Source organism: Penicillium griseofulvum, assembly GCF_001561935.1.
Source record: "Penicillium griseofulvum strain PG3 chromosome Unknown contig_6, whole genome shotgun sequence".
NCBI classification, from domain to species: Eukaryota; Fungi; Ascomycota; class Eurotiomycetes; order Eurotiales; family Aspergillaceae; genus Penicillium; species Penicillium griseofulvum.
In genome coordinates, this window is record NW_024467419.1 from 1,515,980 (window position 1) to 1,534,849 (window position 18,870).

Sequence of the window (18,870 nt, forward strand, 5' to 3'; positions counted from 1 at the left end):
GGTGCCGAGGTCCCGCGGTTACACCTGGACACTAAGGCATTTATTGCTCCCCTGTAACTAACTACATATTATTTTGAACCCCTTTGCAAATACATACGCTTTTTGGACAATCTTTTCCTTCGTATCGACATCATGGCGGGAGAAGTGCGCCAGCCTATAGATATTCCCTCGTTGGAGAGGTACATTGACTTGAATGTGCCTGGGGTTAAGACTCCACTTGATGTGAAGCAGGTGAGTCTGGCCCCGGCAGGGAATCATCCTATATCAGCCACACCAACTAATATCTTGTCACTGTAGTTCGGCTTCGGTCAATCAAACCCTACCTATCTCCTTACTGCTGCAGATGGCAAGCAGGTCGTTCTGCGCAAGAAGCCACCTGGCAAGCTGCTCTCGAAGACAGCTCACAAGGTCGAGCGCGAGTACAAGATTATCCAGGCATTGGGAGGCACCAATGTACCAGTTCCGAAGGCGTACTGCCTATGCGAAGATGACAGCGTGATCGGAACCGCATTCTACATCATGGAGTTCCTAGACGGGCGACATTTCACCGACCCAGCAATGCCAGGAGTGAGCGGGGAGGAGAGGACAGAACTGTACGTCACGCGATTGCGGCTCCAACGCAGTGACCAACCCCAGTCCGCATATACTAACAAGCACGCAGCTGGAAGAATGCAGTACAAACTCTCGCGAAGTTCCACAACGTAGTTCCCAAAAGCGTTGGACTCGAAAACTTCGGTAAGCCTACAGGTTTCTTCGACCGCCAAATCGCCACATTCAAGACAATCTCCAAAGCCCAAGCAGCAGTTGTCGATGCCGATACTAAAGAACCCGTCGGTGAACTCCCCTACTTCGACGACATGGTGACGTTCTTTGCGCAAAAGAGCACGCAGCCAATGGATCGGGGTACACTTGTGCATGGAGACTACAAAATCGACAACCTGATCTTCCATAAGACGGAGCCGCGCGTGATCGGAATTTTAGATTGGGAAATGGCGACCGTGGGGCACCCGCTCTCGGACTTCTGCAACCTCACTAGTCCGTACATAATGGACGGTGGAGACAGCCAACTGTCGCAGTTCGCGCCGGGGGTTGTTCCAGGACTACCAAGGCGCGAGGAATGCATTGGCTGGTACGCCGAAACGTCTGGGTACGAAACGAGCTCCGACGTGGCGTGGGGCGATGCGTTCTTTGCGTTCCGGGGCTCCGTGATTATGCAGGGCATTGCGGCCCGGTTCGCTGGGAGGCAGGCTAGTAGTGCGAGGGCCAGTGAATATGCGAAGCGGGCAAAACCGTTTGCCAGGGAGGCTTGGGAGAGAGTTAGGCTTGTTAAGAGGGCTGCTGAGGGGAAGTTGTAGTCTATAAGTAGAGTAATTATGAAGGGAGCTTTGCTTGTAAATCAGAAATTGAGGCCCTTTATTTCTGTAGATGCATATATGCCTTGTTTTCAATATAGAACGATCTAAATCTAAATCGAACTCTTCATGCAAGGCTGGTCCAGAACCAATTCTCTCCATGAAACAAACCCCACTCTACTTGAGATGTACGGAATGGCCGAGAGCTTTAAAGTACTTTTGGCGCCTGACGTGTGATGTAAGCACTTATCCCGATGGGGACAAACATATGAGAGAATGGTATAATATCCTGCGAGTATATCACGTTTATGTACGCCATTTCATCCGATCACTACCGAGTCAGATATATATCTTGGGTAAAAATATAATATATATATAAGAATATAAAAAGAGTATGAACATATAAGCGTATATTTATATATATGGGTATAAGGATAGAAGAAGTAGGAGGTAGAAGAGTAGATAGAAGATCGACTGGTAACGTTATAACCTGGAATACCGCATTGTGTAATGTCCGTTAGAGCCCAGACAGTCAATCCCGTGAATTATGATTGGCCACAAAAGAGGGGAAAGGGTGAGGCTTTTTTTTCTTCGCCCTGAGGCTCTACGCGTAAGTGAGGCTGACGGGGGGTGAAGAATCCACCTGTATAGATTTCAATAGTAGGGTTTGAGAATCAAGATAGGCAGTTTCAAATTAACTAATTTATCTATTATCCACTATTCACTAGTGTGAGGGGATTGAGGGGATGCGGCTTGGGGGAAAATTCAGGAATTAGGGGGTTTCCGGTGACCGACAGGGTTGGACAGCACCTATATGCAGGTAGTATAGCGTAGTATTATAGTTCCAAGGTTATTGTAATTAAGATGTTTAACAATGAATAAAATGGAAGAAGAAGATGTCTCCTAACGAGGCTCTGAAACAACGTGGGCCGGCCGATCTCCTTGCCGCAGACAGCGCGTTGTCAACTAAACCGGGAAAGCCTGAAGATCCTTTCGGGCTGATGGCTCGAGGCTCGCATTTAGCGTGCCAGCGCAGACTTTCAGTCTGACGTTGCAAAGGCAAAAAAAAGGACCAAAAAGGCGGGACAGAAAGAGGAAATGAGAGAACAGACCGTGTGGGCCCCTCTTCGTGCAGCTTCCCTAGCCGGGTATAACAGACTGGGGGAGTGGAGAGAGGGGAAACGACCTCAAAAAGACTTGCCGGTTGTTGTCTCCGAGTTTAATGGTGGAGCCTGAATAACAGAGTAGCGGTGGAGACTATTTTTTTTTATGTGCGACCAAGTTCAAATGCTCCGAGTATAGATGATAAAGTCAGGGGATCATTGTAGAGAGGGAGAGAGAGAGAGAGGAAGTCGGGGGTATAAAGAGGTAACCTAAAAAAAACATCCATACCTTAAAAAAAAACATAAAATAGAAAACAGAAAAACACAAAAACACAAAAAAACACCAAGAATTATCAAACCCGAATAATAATAGAAATCCATTACAAGCGGTAAATACTGTAATTTATTATGGAGACTGAACTTTGAAGTTGTCAGAGCCGCATGCCATTCTTCTCTCCCACTCATCCCCCCTCGAAGATTCCTTTGGACGTTTTATTCTCCTTTTCTTCTCTTTTTTACCTTGCTGAGGGCATTATATTGGTAGAGATATTGCGAACTTATCACGTATAGAAACGTGGTTATCTCACCCCTTAGAACCTCTTCTTTTTATTTTATTTTTTTACCTCTTTTCATTTCTTTTTCTCCCAAGATTTGTACAGTTTCCTTCCGGGTGATATCATTCATCTGCAGATGGCGCAGTGACAATCGGACCTGTTGAGCCTCAACCCCGGGGACCCATTTACTACCCGTCCACCTTTCCGCTTGGGTAAGTGCACCTTTCTGCAGACCTCGACCTTTAGGTAGTCTAGAGGCGTCTCTTTTTATTTTTTTCCTTTTCTTCTTTTCCTTTTGTTTTCTTACTCTTCCCTACCCTCAGACCCGTTTGGCTTTTTTATCCCCTCGGGGTCATGACCTGGTAACCCCTCATCTCCCCATCTCGACGCTTTGCAGACGGGCAGTCGCATTGTGTCAGAATCGCTTTTCTACTTTTTTTATTCTAAGCACCTAGATCATTGATTCATCCGATCATCGGCACTATTATAACCCCGTCTCTAACCATATCTTATAGGCTACTTATAATTTCTGATGTGTGATCGTCAGATTAATCTGACAGACCAACAACAAGTATAAGGTGAGGTGCCCGATGCACCTGCCACTATATCTATGATGTCTACTATGTATGACTCGGATGATGCCTTTAATCGGTCGCCTCCAATGGAGGCGATGAAACCCAATTATGGAGAGAAGGAACCATCACCACCGCCGTTTGTTTCGGCCGAAAAAGATGCCGACGCAATTGGTTCCCGTAAGCCCAACCAGCCGGAACCTCAGAGCTCAACCCGTGAGGGCGACCGAGTGCTGATGGGGTTTCTAGCTCCGAACCACCCCGAGATCGCTGTGGCGGCAAGGAATTCTCCATTGGAACTATTACCTGGGAATCTCAAAAATTATAAACAACCACCGGACTTCGATCCCAGGGATCCAAAGAAGTCAAATCCATTCGCAAGGAGTGGACCTCCACCAAAGGAATTACTGGATCTCCAGGAAAGCTCAGGCTCGGCCTCACATAAGGGGACCGAGAAGAAACCTCTGTTGGAATCGCCTCCAGTCCCAATACAGCCACAGCCAGATGTTAAGATTAAAAATGAGGTTCAACATGTTCGACTTCAATCATTCAGTGGCCCGAGCCCACGACCACAAGGGTTGCCCTATCTCAAAACTTCTCCGGAAAACGAGCCCCCAATTCCTCTCCCATCGCTAAAATTGAGTGAACCATCTTCTGGATCAAGTCTCGCAAAATCACCAGATGCCAGCAATAAGCAAACACTGCCGTCTATCCACAAAGCTATCAGCGAACTGTCAGATTTCGATCCACCACCAGTCAACACAATGCCATCACCCTTCGCCTTCTCCTCGTGTCCTACATCAACTACATCAGGGAACGATTCTCCATTTGACCGTGCTTTTCCAGGAAAGTTTTCCATCCCTGCAAGTCCTTTTTCTCACTTTTCCCCGGTGAGCATGAAGGACTCATCTACCAACCCTTCTCCAGCCTCGCACTCGTCCTTTTGGCGCGGACCTCCTCATTCTGAGATGCTATCCGCCCAGACCCCATATGAAGCTTCCCCTATGACTGCCAAAAGCCCAGCGACCAGTTATCCTACGCCAACGGAACAGGTTGGTGCTGGTATGGGTGATCGGCATTCGCTTGCGGCGTCCACTCCCCAGGCCAATGGAGGCCCCGTGGGTAGTTATAAGTGCACACATGCTGGATGCACTGCTGCGCCCTTCCAAACTCAGTATCTTCTCAAGTAAGAACAGAATATGAGACTCAAGCGAAAACCAAATCTAACAAAATAGCAGCTCGCACGCAAACGTGCACTCACAAGACCGTCCACATTTCTGCCCGGTAGAGGGCTGCCCACGCGCACTAGGTGGGAAAGGTTTCAAGCGCAAGAATGAAATGATGCGCCATGGACTCGTGCACAACTCCCCGGGCTACGTCTGTCCATTCTGTCCAGACCAGCAACACAAATACCCGCGACCCGACAATCTTCAACGGTTTGTGCTACATCCGAGCCTCACTTAATCTGACATCAGCTGAACACTCACACAGACATGTTCGTGTACACCACGTCGACAAAAACAAAGACGATCCCATTCTCCGACAGGTTCTCGCGCAAAGGCCGCTTGGTAGCGCTCGCGGGAGAAAACGAAGGATGAACAATACATGAACCTTTAGCCTTGTTATTTTCTTCTATTTTTGTCGCTTTACATTTTGCATTTCCATCTCATTTCTTTCTCTTGTTCTTTCCCACCGGCTCCGCTACCCTCTACAACCCTCTCCTATATTCAACTCCTGTGCCCCCCGGGTGTTCCAGATTTCCAGATTAGCGCCTCAGTACGACATGCTAATCCCTCTTCGAGCCAACTTCGCAACTTTACGCGTGACGAATCTCTCAGCTGTGATACCTTTCTGCTGTTTTTTATTTTGTTACTTTTGATTTGGTGCTTCTGCAATGATACCTACCACCTGTCCATTGTTAGAAATTCATGATGTTACATGGGCCATTCGTTTAATTCGAGCGTGTGTCTTTACTATTTTTATTTTATCTTTCTTCATCTTGTCTGATCAAGGTTATCCTCATTTGAAATTCCTTCGCTTTATTTGGAATATGTTAAAAAGTCACACTCGGATAGAACTTTCTTTGGCCCTGATGCACCAACCTTTCGCCCTTGCAACCTGAAAATTTGAATTATGTCCAGACGGAATATAACTCCCTAAATTTCGCGCACTTTCCCACTACCACCGCATCACTATGTCCATTAGACTTTCCCATGCAGCCAAGTTGTGCATTCCTAGTGCTGCGATAATTTACGTCTAGGACCTTGCTTCCGTCTACCACTTGTGCTACAATCGAGTCAGCCTCTTTCCACCGCCGTTATGTACTAATACTTTCAGCTGCGATATAGTAACAAGGCCGCTACATCACAGATCAATTGGTTTGGTGGCCGCTGGCCGCAGGGAGCTTCCCGATTGGTATAAAAGAGCAATCAGCATCGGTCCCAATTTCCAATGCCAGCAGTTGGAAAGCGATATGAATTGCGTCAATGGTATTACCGTCTCAGTCTTTAACGCGACTTTTTGTAACTGTTTCTCACGAATCGTGATCAATATCGAGAATCTTAAACTGTGTGGATGATACGATGGTAATTGCAGCTCTCGTCAAGGAAGCGATCATCGTCAAAATCGTCAAATATGAGAGCCCAATTAACACTGCTGTCTCGAGGCCGAGTGCAGAGAAGCCTTAACATGTTATTCCTAGGATCTTCGCGCAAATCCTAAGACGAGCCCAATCATGCACCAATGGCTAACTCATCCCTTTGTATTGTTGATACAACCACGACTTTCTGGCCCGATATCTTTTAGGAAAAGGGGTGTTCGCAGCCATGTTATTCGGAATATTTTTGTGCCACCTACAATGATTTCAAAATGGACGTATCATGGACAGTGTTGAGACATGTGGTTTATTTACGACATTATGTTATGAAGCGGCCCCGGAAAGGTTCTTCAACTCCGGACAGGGGGTACGTATGTTTTCAAGAGGGCGCTTAACGGACAGAATTAAGAGTTTCAAAAATTTCTAACTATTCACCCGCTCTTCTAAGGTTGTCTCTTTCGTTGCCTCGTTGCAATTTTCTCTTGATCTTAGTTTCATTCGGGTATTTGACCCAACGTCACATATAGTTCGCCACCATGAGGCTATTCAGGAGAAAGACTAAACCCAGTGTTCCACAACACAGTCTGTAAGATTTTACACTAGAAAGACGATCTATCGAACTAATGATGCCGAGATACTCCACAGAAGGTGCAATTGGAATGAAGGTGTTATCTGATCCTCCGAATGCAGACCTAGAGTGAGTCCATCTTCTACCTCAAGCCCAAAAGCGAATGAACCAGCACCTAAAGAACCCCGAACTAAGATACACGGAACTAGCATCATCTTCGTCCACGGATTGACCGGCAACCGTGAGAAAACCTGGACCCACGAAAATGGAACCTTATGGCCCCAAGATCTCCTTGCCAAAGACTTACCCAAAGCCCGCATCATGACCTTCGGCTACGACATCGACATATTCAACTTCACCTCAATGAACTTCTCAGACCGACTCTACGACCACAGCCAATCCCTAGCCTACGCAATCGTCAGCCACCGAGTCGACTGCTCAACCAGACCAATCCTATTCATCGCACACAGTCTAGGCGGCTTGGTATGTCAACAATCCTTGATCCTCAGCAACGCCATTGACGGTCTATGGGCGATATCCTCAAGCGCCATCGGCATAATCTTCATGGGTACACCGCATTACGGGTCTTCGCTCGCTTCGTACAGAGAGAAACTCGCAAAAGGAATGAAAATAGTCCACGCCGCGAATAGGGATATGGTTGGGGCTTTGTATTCGGATTCGGATAATGTGCAGCGAGTCGGGAATGAGTTCCAGGCTATGTTGGCACGTGGAGACATCTCGCTTAAGGTCTGCTGTTTCTATGAAGGGAGGAAGATGAATGATGTAGTCGGGAAGATTGTTGAGGAGCACTCGGCTATTTTGCGGGACTATGAGAGTCGTGTCATTGATGCTGATCATTGCAATATGACGAGGTTTAGTGGTTATGTGGATGGAGGTTATGGGCTTGTGAGGGAGGTTATCACTGGGTGGCTTCATGAGTCTGGTGATGCAGATAAAACTGATATTCCTACTGTTTCTGGGAATCCTGCTTGGTTGGGATCTTGGAGTCCTGGGAATTTTTGCTTCAATGGGAGATATCACACGCGTGGAGATCAGAACTTTAGCTTTGACTGATAGTGTATCTGTACGGAATATGGGTTTGCAATTTTTTGGTTTCAACTGCGTTTCAAACGCCTTTATCTTTCGAGTCAAGATCTGCAGAGTTTATCATACGATGTCCTTGTGTCTGAAGTACCTAGACGTGGATCATGCATGTTTCAAATAGAGTTGAGAGTTAAGCTTCACTAACCTTGGAACACGTGCGAAGTTAAAACCTTCCAAGATTAGTCCCAAACTTTCAGATATCTGATGAGTCAGTGAGATTATCTGTTGACTTGAAAAATACTTTGAAACTAGCATTCATGACCTAATTGAATAGTGTAACAACTAGTAGCAGCTCTATGTCAACAAGGAAGCTTGCGCCTGCTCAAGTTATTGGTGTAGTATTGGTATGTTGGCTGACCGTTCGTGTTGCCATCCTTAGGTCAGTACTCGCCTGGGGCGCCAGTGTGATACGCCGAGCGATCGTTGCCCTGACTCTCAGGACATGCAGGTGTCAAGACCCCGTTACCTGGATACCCTGGATAGAAAAGGCAAACGGGCAATCCCTGCATTTAATATCTTTCTATATTTGCTCTTTGCCGCTGTACATAGCCTCAACTGACTAGCAGTGGCTTGTACAAAAATGATCGGTTAGACTATTTTTGATGAAAAAGTATGAGCATCGTGCACTATTATTAGAATTCAGATCCAGGGGAAATACCCGTTTCATCTGGACTTCTGCGTAAACGTCTTGCATACATGAGAGGCTCAAGGGTAGCTAATTACACAGGCCTTTTCGCAATAATTTCTATAATCAGGCCCAAAGTAGTTTTAGTCCGGCCTAAGGTTTCGTTTGGCAATAAAATTAGAACCAAGCGTTTTATCGCTTCTTGCGGCAGGAGATCATTCGACAATGCTCGAGTTTAATTCTAGATTTGCATCTCTACATCACGTATGGAGTATATGTCCATTTCGCGAGTACTGAAATTATCCATTTCTGTGTGGCTTATATGCTTGAATAAGATAGAACCGAAATATAAATCCTCGCTAAACAAATAATCGCTCATTTTCTAAATTTCCCATGTCCTTTTTCCGTTTTACCTATCATTGTTATACAAAACCAACCAAAGTCACCAAGTACAAGCAAAACAGTAAAAGAAGACCCAAAAACCCCTAGTCATAATAGTCATCGTGGTAATCTCACCAAAAATTAAGCCCTTCCAGTCTCCCCCTTCCGGTGAATCCTCCTCACATGGTCTTTCATATTGTCGACACGACTGAACACCTTCCCACAGCCCTCCCACTCACAGAAAACGTCAGGATTATGCTTCGCCTCGTGACGAGCACGGTCCTTCTTGCTGCTAAAGCCATTCTTCGTAGACTGAGGACATCCCTCGTAGCGACAGAACAGGTGCTTGCGGTGGCGGTTGAAGTGCTTCCTTAGATCACAGCCTCGGTGGAAGACACTCTTCGAGGAACAGCCTTTGTAGGCGCAGCGCCAAGAACCGTCGTCTGTCTTGATGCCGTAGTTGCTTAGGTCCCCGGTGTTGGAGTTGTAGCCTGAGCCGGAAGCCGAGCCTGGCGCGGTTGGTGGGGAATCTGGCTCGTAGAAGGAGTGTGCTGGTGATGAGGAGACTGAAGTGGTTGTAGTAGTGGACTGATAGGTGTGGGTTGGTGGAGCTGGGACTGATCGAGGAGCTGAGATGGATCGGGGGATAGAGAGGAAGGATTCTGGGATTGGATCAGAGGAATGGAGTTGGTAAGAGAGCCACTCGCTCGCGGTTAGAAGTTGGTTGTTGAGGGGGTAGGGTTCTGGTTGTGTTTCCAAGGATGGCGGGAGATTTATAGAGCCCATATTTGGGAAGGGCTGTGGCTGGTAGATGACTCCGGATGGTTCGCTCTCAATGCACCATTTGTCTATTTGCTGAGGAGTATAGCCCATGCCTGTGTCGCTTATAGCGAGCTGTGCAGATTCGGGGGCGTAACAGCCTTGGATGAAGGGTGTTGAGGTGGGACCGATGGAGGTATCGAAGGAGGACATATGGGGTGAGTTTGAGAGGATGTCTGTGTTGGACGCGGTAGACCAGGCGTATTGAGAGCCGATTGTATCGGTATCTATTGATCCCCTTCTTCCAGTGGAATAATATCCCGGGTTTAGGAAGGATCGAGGGTCTGATTGTGCATCTATAAAGTCCATCTGCTGGAAAGCGGACAAGTGAGAGTTGGATGGAGCGCTGGTGTGGATATCGGTCAGGTTTTCCATTTGTTGAGGCCGTGATGACTCTGAGTAGCTAGGGTTATCCGGCGCAGTGCTGTACATGTTCTTGGACTTCTGGCGACTAGGATACATGTTGGCGATGTTGGAAGTGTAAAGGATGTCGTGGGATGATAGTTCTTTTGCGAATGAAAACGATGATTCCCAGTCAAAGTACTCAAATCCTTGGTTTGGAGAAGACCGCTCTTGCATCTCAATTGCCGCGTAGTATAATTTCGCTCTTATAAGTTTGGAAAGGATGTATGAACAGGTGTGTATGCGCTTAGATATTGTTGCCCGACATGAGAAGTCAAAGTGTTATAGAGTTTTGGCGGATTTAGAGCTGAACTTGGTTTTTAAACTAAGACGTAACTGGGGATTATTTATGTTCATCTTAAATCAAGGAGGCAGTGCAGTAATTCTACTTGTAGGGCGTTCCGCAGAACAAATTGAAACGTTAATTGATAATACTGCCAGGCTCGATATGGAATTACTAACCATACTAGCGGGTTAGTACCTTGTTAGCCCATCGAATGAGCAGCTGATATCGCTCCCTTGAGTCTTGGATCATCTCCAATGTAAGTCAGAATAAATTACTGCGGCCCGGGGGGTCGACTAGCTTCAGAGATGATCATCAATTCATGGCTTATTGGCCCCTCATCTGTATAATTATGGGGCACAACTTTTTTGGGAAGTAGGGCTGAAAGATGACGGGGTGGGTCTGTACATCGTACATTCCCAGGTTGGCTAGACCACTGAGAGATAATTGTTAGAGGTTAGGGTTTCATGTATCAACTATGAGATTCCCAGGGTCTGCATTATACGCTCGTATTATTGGTTATTATAAAAGCCACAAAACACCCATGACTCCAAGGATATTCTGTAAGACCTTTTTTAGTCTTTTGTACATGTTCGCTGCACACTGTATACACACGTGGCAGTGATTCATAGTCATATCTATAGCCTTAATATCATTATGATCACCATTACACGAGATATGTCTCAAGTTATACACAAAATCCCCGATTCCATGCCTGTAAAATTACTGATTTCTTTTCATAATTTTATTTCCCATTTCTCGGAGTTGAGTCAGCTTGAAGGTAACATTAAAGCCAAACGTAACATCTCTTGCGTGGGGTGTCTTACTGGTAGGGAGCTGGGTTTGATATCTTGCAGAAATCTCTCACTCTAATGATGTTCTGTATGGTCGATCATGGCGCAAATCGGGTATATGTGCCGACGGGAAAAAGTGAGCCCAGGTCGAAGCTGGGAATGTGGACGTCGGCTTCGCCTATGATAGTGTAGTTAGCCCCGACGCCGACGGCTCGCATCATGAGTGCAGAGTCGTTAACCCCGACACCGACGGCTAGCACCGTCAGTGCATTGTGGATTGACTGCATCCTTGTTCATGATTGGTCAACTAATGATAAATTTTTGCTTATTCCTGTATTCGACCACTCACATCGTTCGGCGGGGACCAAATACGGGGTGCCGCTCAAAACGAGGAGCGGTGTCCCAAACAATATTGATCGGCATGAGCCTCACTGTGGCTGCAGGTTTATGCAGTCACTGTGTGAGTTGTAATTATTCCATTATGCGACAGGTTGTTTCAGAGACAGGAATAGAAAATGCTATGAATGCTTCTTTCTAGAATGACACATTTGTACGTTGTAAGCTGGTTGTGAAACCGGATATCTTCGGCCTAAGAACAATATATGACCGTGTCTTAGATTCTAAAAAAAAAAAATATAGTAACAAATTTCCAATAGGACGATTTATCGTGTATCTAAAATGTGGCTTATATCAAACCTCCAGAACAATCGGCAAGATTTCTCCAGGACCACATGTTTGGTCGGAATTACCGCCCCCACAATGTCTCAAAGATCCAAGACCAGACTGCTCTGCTTCTACAAAAATAGAGACAGATCCCCCATGTCTCAAAATCTAGCCACGAGGTCACTACATCTCACGTGTCTCTTTGTGTGCCTTGGATCATAATCATACCCGAGCTCCCACAGCATCATCTTGTCCAATCAGGAGGGGCGTTTGCTCGCCCGAACCGGGTGTTCTCTTTAGATCAGTGGTATCTCGGTATAAGATGTAGTGTTGGATGCAGAAGATCGCATCGAAGAAGATTGTAACGTTGCCCAACAGTAGCTTGACCGGGTTTCCAGTGATACCACTCCAGTCACTTTGAAGGCTGGAGTCAAGCACCAGTTGAAGCATTGAAAGAACACCTCCAGCCAAATCCAGAAGAATAGTTCCAATATTCCATCCTACCGTAGATTGGCGCTTGTAGTTCAATGCCACTTGAGGCATATATTTCACAATGGTGATCAGGAGTTTGATGTACGAAAACGAGTAGATCTGGAAGGATTTTAGTTTTGTTTTAAAGTTTTCCCAATGGTTTATAGACCCATTAGAGGAAAGTTGCTTATTTTCACCTACCACGTCAATCCACGCCCAACTGGAAGGATCATACCCTCCATCCGGACTTTGCGCCAACACAACCGCCACAACCACCAAGGGAGTGAGAACAGAGCCCCAAAAGAGCCCTGCCATTGTCCAACTGATCCTTTGGAAGCGGGGAACATGTAGTCCCCAGATGAATGGCCAGAATTGTGTGTACATTATGATGCACATTACCACCGCGTGGGCTGCAAATGCGAGGTCGTTGAACCGAACGGTGGGTTCGATCGCAGCAGGGTGTCGGGCCGCATACTGTGATCGAATGACGGGCGAGTAGAGAAACGAGGCAGTATATATCGCATAGCACACAAAGCCCAGAGGGTTGATAGTGGATAAATCAATAGATAAGCCAACTGTGGACTTGCGTTTCCAGTTGGTGATGGGCTGCGGATAGAAAGACCCCGACCAGCAGAGCATGCTGAGTTCGAGTTAGCCTTCAATACAACTGTCACATGAGATATAACCTCGGAATCGACGCGTAGACTTACTATGCCCATCCTAAAAGGCTGAGATAAATTAGTCAGTTATATTCATAATGCCCGGTGGCACTCGGGTGCAAACAGGAGTTCACAAACCGGGACAAAGCGTTGATAAATATCTCTAGCTGAGGTGTCATTTTGGATTGAGGGCACTCATTACAAAGTATGAGGCGGGGAAAGAGGAGAAGAAGAGGAGGTGCGGATGTTTATTCGAATTCCAATTCAGCACGCAATCTTGTGATAAGATCAGCTCAGAAATGGATAGGACAGATAAGATAAGTATTTATAGTCTAGCTGTTTTTGGAAGGCGGTCACAATTTCAAAGCTGAGTCAGCGGCTGGTTGACCCGGTGATGTGTTGACGGAAAACAGATGACTGGGGAAATCGGTCAGCCTCTTGTTGTGATTCCTCTCTGCCCGAGGTCCTTGTGCGACGTGCATTCTTTCTATTTCATATTGCGTTTTTAGGCGCTTTTCCAATTCTACCTTAACCTCACATTCCGAAAATCTGTACGACTTGATTTCCCCCTCTCCTTACGCTCCGCCCCGAGTTCTACTCTACGGCCATCTCGAACCCTACTTAGATCTTGTGACACGATCAATTCCGCACCATTAACTGGTCAATATACAATTAATTGGACGGTCTGTCATTGAGCATTCCAGACGACATTTCGATTCCGCTATCGCATGGTGCATTCCTCCGATCGGGAGATCTCGCAAGATCTCCGGTAAATCCGACATTCCAAACTAAAGATCGCATGGTCATTTAAGAAATATCCTCAAAATGTCAAACCCAGATCTCGCCGCTGCAGGCAGCAGCACGTATTCATCCAACACCCTCCATGTTGGTGATGGCACCTGGGACTCTGAGAGGGATACGTTTCTGCTGCCCAATTTGATGGGGCTGAACTTTGAAACGATGCGATACAATGGTTAGTCTAATGCATCAGCAATCTAATTTTTTATGATAATGCGTGTTCTTTCAATTGCCTTGCAATGGCTGACACGTTCCAGGCATGGGCAACCGTTTCAAGAATATGGCTGGGTACCATTCCATGATTATAGCGCATGGTGTCATTGGAGCCATCGTTTTCTTGGGCATCGTCCCAACATCAATTTTCCTAATCCGATACTACTCCCGGTGGAACCCTTACTGGGCATTCAAATTGCATGCTTGGTGTCAGGTACTTACCTTGCTCTTGACCACAGTCGTATTTGTGCTTGGTTGGTTCGCCGTTGGGCCGGAAAGAAGCCTAACGAACCCCCATCATGGAATTGGCCTGGCAATCTATGTTTTAGTCATTTTCCAGGTGCTGTGGGGCTGGTTCCTGCACAAGAGGGAGAGTAAGAGACAGCGAATCCACGTTCCTCTAAAACTGGTGGTAAGTGATGCGTCAAGGAATATACGGGCTCTACTAACACATCTTAGTTACACCGGTGGTTGGGTCGCGCTCTTGGACTTCTCGGCATTGTTCAAATCCCACTAGGACTAGTTCTCTATGGTTCGCCAAAGGTCCTTTTTATCCTATTCGCGCTGACAGCTTTCGGCTACCTGGTTCTTTACTTCATACTTTCGTACCGATATGATACCGAAGGATATCATATGGAAGGTGAACACGGTGGTGCTCGGAGTCATTACACCGGACCTTCAGAAATTTCAGAGCCGCATGGCCATCACGTGGGACAAGCCCTCGCCGCCGGCGCTGCAGGTGCTGGCTTAGCTTCCATGTTTCGACGACGTACAAGCAGCCGCCACCCAAGCCATGCTTATGAAGACTCTCGCACCTCTATTTCTGATGAAAAATATTCGGATGAATCTTCCCATCATCATGGTGGCGGTGGTTTCGGCAAAAAGCTTCTTCAGATTGGCGCACTAGCCGGGGCTGGCCTCATGGCCAAGAAGTTCTGGGACCGTCGAAAGAAGCGAGAAGATGACGCCGAATCTGGTCGCTATAGGCCGGCTCATTCGCGCAGTACTAGTCACACGGATGAGTCTCTCAGCAGGATGGAAGATGGCCGGCCAGAGCCGACTCATCACACGCCTCTCAATCGACCACCGAGCCGTGCACCAAGTAGGTCCCAAAGCCCAGGGTCTTCGTACTATTACAACAGCACATATTTTACCGAGCCACCTAAACGAAGCGCTTCTCATGGCGTTAGAAACGCTGTTCTGGGTGCCGGTGCTTTTGCTGCCGTGAAGCGACTGTTCAGCCGTGGTAAAAAGGACGATGAAGAGAAACGGCGGCTGGAGGATATCAGGCGCCGAGAAGATGAAGATGAAGCGCTACAAAGGGCAAACAGCAGACGACGACCACAGGCGGGAGAAAGTTTCCATCCACGAAGAAGGGCTAGTTCGTACAGTGAAACTGATCTCACTGAAACCGATCTATCCCGTCCTCCTCCACCTCGACACGCATCACAGGGAGAGTCCCTTCTTACGGCAGAGCCCCGTGCCTCCGGTGCTGTCCATAGCGTTGTATCAGATATGCCCCCTATGCCTCCGAGTCACCAACACTTGTCTGGTGACTTGAGGTCCGAAGCTCCTCACTCACGTCCTTCCCTTGCCCATGATGGAGCAGAATTTGCCTCAGGTGCGGCCGCTGGAGCAGCACTAGATGCAGCCTCCCGTCGCAACCGTAGCAGCAGCCGGCGCCGAGGGGACGACGTTGCCTCCCCGCCGGTATCTGTGAAGGTCAAAATGCACAATGACGGACGACATGTGACACTCCGACGGCTGACCGAAGAAGAAGCGGCCGCGAGCCGTGAGGCCCGTCGTAGGGAGCGAAGAAGCTCCCGACGTCGCAACAGCAGTGCTGGCTCCTTGTCTGGAAACGAAGACGCTGCCCAGGACCGCTGGCGTCGAGTCGAAGAACTCGAACGTCGACAAGACGAGCAAATGCGACGTGAACAGGCTGCTGCTGCTGCTGCTCAACTTGCCCCTCCACAGGCATCTATGGCGCCATCAGGTAGTATGCCTGCATCTTCCTGGGCCGCACCGCCGTCCCAAGTTAGCCAAATGCCGCCCCCACCTCCCATTCCTGCGCCTTCCACCATCCCATATGGGCCAGGCAGTATCACTTCACCTACATATACCGGTACTGAGATGAGTGGCTCGTACGCGAACAATCGTCGCCGCAGACGTGCTGAACGAGCCCGGACCAAACAGGAAAGGCAGCAGCAGCACGGCGTGGAATTCACTTGATCCATTTTATATGCCGTCCAGCATCCTCCGTTTTCCCCTTTCTTTTGTGTCTATTCAAGACCCAGCTTACGACATGTACAAAACGAGTTATGTGCTTCAAAGCCGTGTTGATATAAATGATCCCCCTTATCACCGTGCGATGTCCTTTTGATATGTTTTCTTTCTTATGCTCTTCAGGCGACGAAATGAATATTTTAGCTAGCTTTCCCTTTCTCATATCTTCTTTTTTGATGCCAGCGATTTAACGGATCTTTTATTGGGTTGTTAGTTGGCTTCTTGTCTTCACTTTGGCAATATACCTTTGGGATTGGTCATCTGCCCTATTGTTTTGTTATGGCTTGAAATTCTATGGCCTAGCAGTAATACAACTTAAGATTCTAAAATCCGATTAATATTGAACAATATTCTGTGCCGGTATACCTCCTCGTATTGAATTTAGATAAGATCTTGGAGGATGAAATGTCGCGACCCTTTACCCAAATGTATGCGCTTCTGCCCTCGAAGTCCTACGTTATTTACGTCTACGTAGTCTATAATTCACTCGTAAGAGCCTCATACACACGGTAGCCCTCAGCGTATGTGTAGTGAGTCCTCCATTCGTACTAGTGGGCCGAATACGAGAAACATATGTCATGATAGAATACGGCCTGAGAGATCCATCAGCGTATCCATAATGATCTTTCACACGGTTCAAACACTCTCTCGGTTGCTCTAGCTGTCGATGCCAGTATACTTCGAACACAATTGATATTATTATCAACAGTATCGTCCTCTTCTGAAAGAAAAGAAACAGGACCATGTCTAGTAGAACTTCGTGTTAGGAGGAAGTCCCTCCTTTTGATCCTCCTCCTAATCGCACCATTAGTGACAAAAATCAAAATCCCAGAAGAAAAGACAAACCAGATGATTCCCAATACTTTTGAGAATCTCAACCTCAAATTTACAGGCTTGTATTGGTTCAGGGTGATGACACCCTATAGCCTGATCCTGGAGTTCCTTCGTTGCGAAAGTTTCCGCGATGTCGAAATCCATCACAACCACCCTTTCCGGACTGCCAGGTACAATGAGTATGTTTTTGGGGTAAAGGTCGTTATGGACGATCAAAGCGTTGTGGACTTGGACAAGGGATTCCATCGCCTTCGAGACGCGTTCTTTGGAGTAATTAACGCAATTTAGGGGCTCACACCCTGCTAGATATTCAAGTAAGATAGCGCTAGGGTGAAACTCGTCTTTCAAGAAATTATTCAGCCATGGTTGGTGACAGGAGGGATCAAGTCGATCAATGGATCCATAGTATTTGGGAACTAGGCCGTTGTTACAGACGCCATAGGCATGAAGGTTGGTATAGGCCTTGACTTCGTTACGAAAGCGGTTGAGATCACGGAGTTCTTTTGTATATCCCGGATCACCGTGGCCGTGGAACTGTGATATCAGTGCGAGATCCTTACGAAAGTATGCAATACCGGAATACACACCACCTTCAGTGCATAGCGGTTGCCATTATGCTCGATCTCAAAGATCGAAGAGGCCTCTGAGCTTCCGATTTCTGCTTTAAACAGTATAGAAGACAGATCTTGGCTGGTAAGTGGTGTAATCATTGTGTGGATGCATTGAGAGATGTTCAAGGAAGATACGACCGGAGGTGACCAGTTTCCTTTACCGCTTCTTCGCCCGGATAATACCTAGCACTTATTATTCAACACTAAAATAATTTCATCTCTATTCTTGATGGTCAACAGCTGTTTTTGATATTTAATTCGGGAAAGGAACCTCATTGTTCTCTGCCATCCGGATACCCTCTGCTGTAGCCTCATCCAAATCCTCAACAGGAAGACCAAGCACTTCATTATCCAGACCAATTCTGGACTCATAGTCCCCATCCCCATTCGAGAAAAACATCCGACTGTACAACATTTTAACGAACACTTTCCAGTCGTCACCTTCATACCCTTCTGTCCCTCCTTGAAGCGCTCTTCAGCAGACTCCTGCGAGATAGTCCAGTCGACATCCGTAGTCTTAGTCACACGCTTGACACTCTCAAACATATCACGCTGACTCAATCTGAAGCTCGAGACATACGTAGAACGGTTCTTGAACTGGGACAGGGTAGGTGACTTGTCATTCTCATCCTGGGGTAGTTCCTTCAAACTCAGCAATTTCGCAATCGCCCGACCACACTGCGGCCAGGTGGTTGTGTTAATAGGCACATCGCCGTTATCAAAGAGGGTGAGAGTACGTTTAGCGAAATCGAAGCCAAAGCAATCTGGTCCGCCGCCCAGACTGAACTCGTACCAGAAGTTACATGCGAGGAACAAGTAGGAGCTCACGCCTAGACGGTTTATTTCGGCAATGAAGCGGTCACGGTTGGGAGTGACCATGCTGTCGTTGCAGAGGGCGTCGTTGTCTGCGTCATGCCCGTACCAGTTCGGTTCGATATATGGCACCCCAGCTTTGGCGGCGGCACCAATAAGCTTAATCATGGTATCTGGCGGAGCCATGACGTTCATCGTGATTAGCAGGACTTGTTGGCCTCGTAGAACTTCCACGAGAGCTGTGTCGTCGTCGCTGGCGTAATCGATGCGAGCAATTTCGACGCCTTCGGGCATTTTGTTGGTGCTATCAGGGCGTGTGATGGCGGTCACGACATGTTTGCCGTTCTTGATAAGCTGATCGACGAGATG

General features: G+C 47.2%; 6 protein-coding genes across 6 annotated transcripts; 4 read left to right on the forward strand and 2 right to left on the reverse strand.

Moving 5' to 3' along the window:
- Positions 1-132: 132 nt before the first annotated feature.
- Positions 133-1,355, forward strand: PGRI_076710 (phosphotransferase family protein; the record flags this gene model as incomplete). Its single annotated transcript, XM_040795385.1, has 3 exons — positions 133-231; positions 298-593; positions 662-1,355. The coding sequence occupies 3 exons, from the start codon at positions 133-135 to the stop codon at positions 1,353-1,355; spliced, it is 1,089 nt and encodes a 362-aa protein (XP_040653062.1).
- A 2,264-nt stretch (positions 1,356-3,619) lies between these two features.
- On the forward strand, positions 3,620-5,190 carry PGRI_076720 (uncharacterized protein; the record flags this gene model as incomplete). The annotated part of the gene is made up of 3 exons (XM_040795386.1): positions 3,620-4,767; positions 4,820-5,017; positions 5,073-5,190. 3 exons carry the CDS (start codon positions 3,620-3,622, stop codon positions 5,188-5,190), a joined length of 1,464 nt encoding a protein of 487 aa, XP_040653063.1.
- A 1,610-nt stretch (positions 5,191-6,800) lies between these two features.
- Positions 6,801-7,819, forward strand: PGRI_076730 (esterase/lipase family protein; the record flags this gene model as incomplete). The annotated part of the gene is made up of 2 exons (XM_040795387.1): positions 6,801-6,874; positions 6,955-7,819. The coding sequence occupies 2 exons, from the start codon at positions 6,801-6,803 to the stop codon at positions 7,817-7,819; spliced, it is 939 nt and encodes a 312-aa protein (XP_040653064.1).
- A 1,177-nt stretch (positions 7,820-8,996) lies between these two features.
- On the reverse strand, positions 8,997-10,136 carry PGRI_076740 (putative C2H2 transcription factor; the record flags this gene model as incomplete). The annotated part of the gene is made up of 1 exon (XM_040795388.1): positions 8,997-10,136. One exon carries the CDS (start codon positions 10,134-10,136, stop codon positions 8,997-8,999), a length of 1,140 nt encoding a protein of 379 aa, XP_040653065.1.
- Positions 10,137-11,251: 1,115 nt separating this feature from the next.
- PGRI_076750 (putative L-cystine transporter) lies at positions 11,252-13,125 on the reverse strand (the record flags this gene model as incomplete). Its single annotated transcript, XM_040795389.1, has 5 exons — positions 11,252-11,434; positions 12,045-12,407; positions 12,489-12,927; positions 12,998-13,015; positions 13,085-13,125. The coding sequence occupies 5 exons, from the start codon at positions 13,123-13,125 to the stop codon at positions 11,252-11,254; spliced, it is 1,044 nt and encodes a 347-aa protein (XP_040653066.1).
- Positions 13,126-13,771: 646 nt separating this feature from the next.
- PGRI_076760 (uncharacterized protein) lies at positions 13,772-16,189 on the forward strand (the record flags this gene model as incomplete). Its single annotated transcript, XM_040795390.1, has 3 exons — positions 13,772-13,919; positions 14,002-14,369; positions 14,417-16,189. 3 exons carry the CDS (start codon positions 13,772-13,774, stop codon positions 16,187-16,189), a joined length of 2,289 nt encoding a protein of 762 aa, XP_040653067.1.
- Between the last annotated feature and the right edge of the window lie 2,681 nt (positions 16,190-18,870).